At 30.0% G+C, this 6,000-nt stretch overlaps 1 protein-coding gene across 2 annotated transcripts; it reads left to right on the top strand.

The window, feature by feature from the left end:
• Positions 1–1,191: 1,191 nt before the first annotated feature.
• Positions 1,192–2,370, top strand: LOC124839710 (borneol dehydrogenase, mitochondrial-like). 2 transcript variants are annotated; one of them, XM_047315615.2, is made up of 2 exons: positions 1,192–1,335; positions 1,471–2,370. In XM_047315615.2, exons 1-2 carry the CDS (start codon positions 1,238–1,240, stop codon positions 2,240–2,242), a joined length of 870 nt encoding a protein of 289 aa, XP_047171571.1. In that variant the 5' UTR covers positions 1,192–1,237; the 3' UTR covers positions 2,243–2,370. The 2 variants fall into 2 exon arrangements, with proteins under 2 accessions (XP_047171571.1, XP_087964368.1); XM_088108242.1 differs by having other exon boundaries at positions 1,237–1,335; positions 1,435–2,370.
• The last annotated feature ends 3,630 nt before the right edge of the window (positions 2,371–6,000 follow it).

Genomic DNA, 6,000 nt, shown 5'->3' with positions numbered 1-6,000 from the left:
TGTCACATGTGGGAATGCATAAAACCATGTTAAAGAATTTTAAGGTTTAAGAAATTAAAAATTATATAAATTACTTGTTTTTATATTAATTATTTTAGTTTTTCTTTTTATAATTTGAGTTTTAAAATTTTATTATTATTGTTTTTAGATATTATATACTATTGTGTAGTTGAGTTTTGTACGCAAGCATTCACCCTTTAATGTAAGTGACATCCTGTATGTACATGTTCCTCTAAAATGAGCTTGAAAAAAGTAATATTGTACTTTTAAAGATATAAAAAGATAATCTTTTAGAAAATGCTTCTCTAATTTAATTGTAATATAAACTGAGCTTGAAAAAAAATACAATATTATTTTTCAAATTAAATATATATAAAGATACAATTTTAGTTTAATTTTCTAAAAACATATTTATTATTATATTGTATTTTTAATATTACATATGCTTCTTAGTTCTTTAAAATATTTATAAAGTTCATTTTTATCTTTTAATTATTTTTATCAAAGGAATAAATATGTTTGGTATCTTGTATTAATGATGTATACTATTAATATAAATAATAAAAATGACTAAACACATGATTTCTACCCTCCAAATCATATTATACAAGTTCAAAGTAAAATAACAAAATCAAATTAAGGAACTAATCATAATGTTTAATTTATAAAAAAAATTAAACGTTTAAATTACAAATTCGATTATATTAGAGAGTTGATTTATTTAAAGTTTTTTTAAGTTGAGAAACGATAATAGTAAATATGTTGTTTTTTTCTTTATTTTGTTAATTAGGAGATTTGAACCAGCCTCTTTTCCATACCCATTTTCACTTTTACCCCAAATTAAACCTTTTATCTCCTTATGTACGGGGAGAATAATAGTTTGTTAAATTTAATACATAAATTAAGTCACTTATTAAATAATCTAAGAGATTATCATAATGTATTATACTGCTGTATAGGTGTATTGTAATCTTTTGTGTTGTCGTCTATTTTACATTTTCAATATTTTAGTAGGAAGATTTACGGGCATCTATAGATAATGATTATGATATTGTAATATATCTATATTTAAAAGGATATATAATTATTAATGAAATATAAAAAAAAAAGTGAGAAAATGATTTTCTATCAGTGATATAAAAGTAATATCAAAATCGATAATTTGTTTAAACAGAAATAAATATTTTTGTTTTATTCTTGCATGGAGGTAGTATATGTATGACCGGAGCTACTTCAGATGAAAGCACTCTTGCTTCACACTTTTTCCAGGTTTTATATATATCCCAAAAGCTTACTCATGGCCAATGGTTCTGTGGTCTCAGCTGCTGTTAAAAGGTAATCAAACACCCACAAATATTGTAATATATATGTTTTTTTTCTCCAAAGGTGTAATGTGTAATTAATCTACAACCTTAATTTTCCGAAAATTGACAGAGAATGACTAGCTTGATAACATAACATGACATGCAGGCTTGATGGAAAAGTGGCGATTATAACTGGTGGTGCCAGCGGAATAGGTGAGGCCACTGCAAGACTCTTCTCTAAGCATGGAGCTCATGTGGTGATAGCTGATATTCAAGACGATTTGGGTCTTTCTCTCTGCAATGAGTTGGAATCAGCTATATATGTTCATTGTGATGTGACAAAGGAAGAAGACGTTGAAAAGTGCGTGGACAGAGCAGTTTCCAAGTACGGGAAGCTGGACATCATGTTTAATAACGCTGGTACAGGTGAGGAGTTCAAAAGAAGCATACTGGACAACACAAAATCTGATTTTGAGAGAGTGATAAGTGTGAACTTGGTTGGTCCATTTCTGGGAACAAAGCACGCTGCGAGAGTGATGATTCCTGCTAAAAGGGGTTGCATAATTAACACAGCTAGTGTTGCAGGATGCATAGGTGGAGGTGCTACACATGCCTACACCAGTTCAAAGCATGGTCTTGTGGGACTGATGAAAAACACTGCGGTGGAGCTTGGACAATTTGGTATTCGGGTGAACTGCGTGTCTCCTTTTGCGGTTGCCACACCGTTGTTAAGCAAGTATTTCAATCTTGATGAAGAAGGAGTTCGTGAGGCTTATTCCAACCTAAAAGGTTCTTATCTTGTGCCTAACGATGTGGCTGAAGCTGCTCTTTACTTGGCAGGTGATGAGTCTAAGTATGTCAGTGCTCTCAATCTTGTGTTAGACGGAGGATTGACCAATTCAAATGTAGGATTTCCTATGTTTGAGAAATCTGTGTAAACATATGTTGTATCTTTAAATAGTTCTTCTTGTTTTGGCTTGGCCATCAGTTCAGAAACTGCAGCTTCCAGTATATATATGTGAAGTGGTATTGTAATCCTCACTCTATAATCTAGCCATTTTGCTCATTTATGTGCAAAAAATGAAGATAGGTTACGATGAAAATTATTATTTTTTTGTATGAGTAAAATTTACTTAAGGAACTAATATCATCTTCAACCCGAAGTACTAAGAAAAGGATTATGATGTTTTAATAATTTTTTTAACAATTTTTTGACAAAAGATTATGTGTTACTATTTTATTAGTCTGTATATTTGAAACGGACCAATCACAAGCTACCACGTAGGTTGTTATAAAAACGTTGTCAAAAAAAGTTGTTAAAAAAATATTTTTCCTAAGAAAATGAATTCCTAAGAACCTTACCATTTGAATTATTTTCAACCAATGACATATTTTCCGTAACCATTTATCTACAACTTTTTTTACAATAAACTATATGTCACTATTTTATTGGTCCATATTGTTGGAACATAAGAAGAATGAGGGTTTGGATCGAGCGGTAATGCTTCAACACCTATGGACACACCAGTAAAACACTGTAGCATAGACGACCGAGAACAACCCAGCAAGAACACGAACAACACCGAACGCTATGGACACACCAGCAGAACACTGTAGCATAGACGACCGAGAACAACACAGCAAGAACACGAACAACACCGAACGCTATGGACACACCAGCAGAACACTATAGCATAGACGACCAAGAACGACCCAACAAGAACACGAACAACACCGAACGACCAAGCCCTTTGCACCGAACGGTCAAGGAGGTGACCAGAGAAAGAAAGAGTAAAACTCAAACCTATTATTCACATTGATCTCAAAATCCAATATTTACAAGTACAGAGGTCCATAATTTATAGAGTAAAAAACAACTCTAAAGGACAGTTAATCAACAGTTGTCCTGACCAACTAATTAACTAACACTAGGCTTAACTCTAACACATAAATCACATAAATTTGAAACGGATTAATCACGAACTACCATGTAAGCTATTGTAAAAAAATTGTCCAAAAAAAAATTTATTAAAAAAACATTTTTCTTTAGCTTGTCATACCATGCAAAACTTTAAGCGTATTCTTTGCAATGTTACTTATGAAATTATCATTCTTTTCTTCAGCAGAAATGAAGAAATCTCCCCGTTTGCATCTCATTCGCATTTCGCTCATTCTTAATTTGTTTGAAGTCCTTATATACCACTTTTTAAAAACTTGTTTTGTAAATTTATGGTTCAAAATTTTAACCATTAAATCAAAATTAATCCATGATTTGTATTTGTTCCATTCCTATACGGTAATATATATAACTTACCATCTCGGATTAATATGATTTCAGACATTCTATCGTTTACATTTCACTCACTCTTATTTCACTTGAAGTCCTTATATACCACTTTTTAAGACTTTGTATTGTAAATTTATGGTTCAAATTTTGAATTATCAAATCAAAATTAATCCACAGTTTGTATTTGTTTCAATGCATACGATTTATAATCGGATTTCACACACTCTATAATTCATTTTCTTTTTTTTAATCTATTTTCTACACTTATCTACTATACCGACGTTTATATTAATATTTCATGTTTGTTTAGAGTGGTCTTGACCCACTCATTCATTAATGATTTTATCTTTTTTATTTATTTTTATTACTTAGAGTTGGCTAGATTTTTGCAAAGTTTAGAGTGGACTTGACCTCCTCTTTCATTGATATTATTTTTTTTATTAAAGCTAAACTTTTTAATTGGACCTAATTTTTTGTTTTAATTATTTAATTTAGTATTCTTTTTTATGTTTAATTAAGTCTTAATTTTTGTTAAAACAATTTAATTAAGTTATTTGTGTTAAATTGGCATTAAGGTTGTCTATGTAAAGTCATATGTCACTTTATTTTTTTAAGATATTTTTGTCACGAGTTAAGCTAAAGGAGATTTTTGAAAAAAATAGATTTCTTAATTTAAATTAAAAAATAAAATTAATTTTAAAATTTATGTGAAGTTATTTGATGTATAAATTTTAAAAAATTAATTTAACATGTATATGTAAGTTGTGATTAGATTGATTATTAATTTGGTTCATTTTGAATCTAATTTTTTTTCATTTAGAAAAATAATATTTAATTGAGTTAAAATTTCAAATATAGATATTGAAATAAATAGAAGACTGTGATGCTGACGTGTTGTACTGACATCGACGTTACCAAGTAACATTATAACAATACCAGGTGGCCAACACGGCAAAATAAAATCTTAAAAAATTGAAAGAAAAATTAAAAATACTATGAAGCAGCATGTAACAGGTACAGATACAACATTAAGTTAATATAATTGAAAGGACTTAATCGAATACCAAATTGAATAATTGAAACAGTGAAAAAAATAAGAATTTTAACCTTTTCTTAACATAAACTAAACATATATTTATATTAATAAAAATATATTTTGTAGTATCTATTGGTGCCACACAAAAGGTTATTACTTCTATTTATTTATTAACTTGTGTTCGGACTTATGTTAATATTTCATTTTATAGGTTTAATTATTCTGATAGTACTTAGTTTTAGAGTAGAGAGTTTATTTAGTTTTCATTTTATAAAATGTATTAACTTCATCCATAATTGGTTTAATGTGTATTAATCAAGTTCATTCCATTAATTTTCAAGTAACGGTGTTAACAATGTGGTGAGATGGCAAAGGAGAATAGAGATGTGACAAAACACATTTCCAACTTGTAACTCAGTACGTCTTTTTAATGTGGAAATTTGGGATTATGATTTCTAATGATTTTTAGAACTCCAATCCCAAATGAATGGTGTTTTGAGTTCCTGGGTCTTCTAGTTTTGTAGGCTAGAGATGGAGATGACTCGTTGAAGGTTCAAACTGTGGGAAGAATAAAGAAATTCACGATTAGGGTACCATGGCGATTTGGGGATTTAGGTTTTTAGTTTTTTTATTTGGGATTTTGAGGTTTTGATTGGTGGTTCGATTAGATTTTGTTGTCTTCTCTAGGTTTACAGGTGCAAAGATGATGTTGCGATCTGGTGGAGAAGACAAACATGGTTGATGCGTGAGGAAGCACAAAGGAGTTTGCGATTTAGGGTTTCTTCGTGGTAGCGAGATTTGGTGGTTCATGATGGGTTTGAGTTCGATATGGATTTCTGTGGTGGTGGCATGGAGGTTTCGCGATGACCGTCGTCACAGTGATGGTGAAAGGATTCTCGGTTTAAGTTTTCTAGTGAAGAGATTTGGTAATTTTCTGATTCTTTGATTCGTGATGAAGGTGATTGAAATTTATGAATTATTGCAAGTATTGGATGGTTGAACGAAGAAGATAATGGTGGTGCATGAAGGAGATGCTCTTGGTGGTCTCTTAGTTAAACAAAAAAGATGATTTGCCCCTTTTCTTTTTTTATTTAGTATATGTTTAAGCATGTTTTTCCACATTGCCGCAATATTTTGTTACATCACCACACTGATAACACACTTACTTGATAATTAATGGAATGAACTTGATTTTTGCACATTAAATCAATTATGGGCGAAATTGATATTTTTTTTAAAAGTGAGGATTAAGAAACACTCTACTATGAAACTAGAGACTATTTAAGTAATTAAATCTATTTTATATCATGTTAGATCCTACTTAATCAAGTTCTTTTTTCACCAAAGCTATTAATTACATGTAATAGCAAACA

The sequence above is a fragment of the Vigna umbellata genome, chromosome 3 (assembly GCF_029865625.1).
Source record: "Vigna umbellata cultivar VRB3 chromosome 3, Vumbellata_1.0, whole genome shotgun sequence".
NCBI classification, from domain to species: domain Eukaryota; kingdom Viridiplantae; phylum Streptophyta; class Magnoliopsida; order Fabales; family Fabaceae; genus Vigna; species Vigna umbellata.
This window is presented reverse-complemented; position numbering and strand designations above follow the sequence as displayed.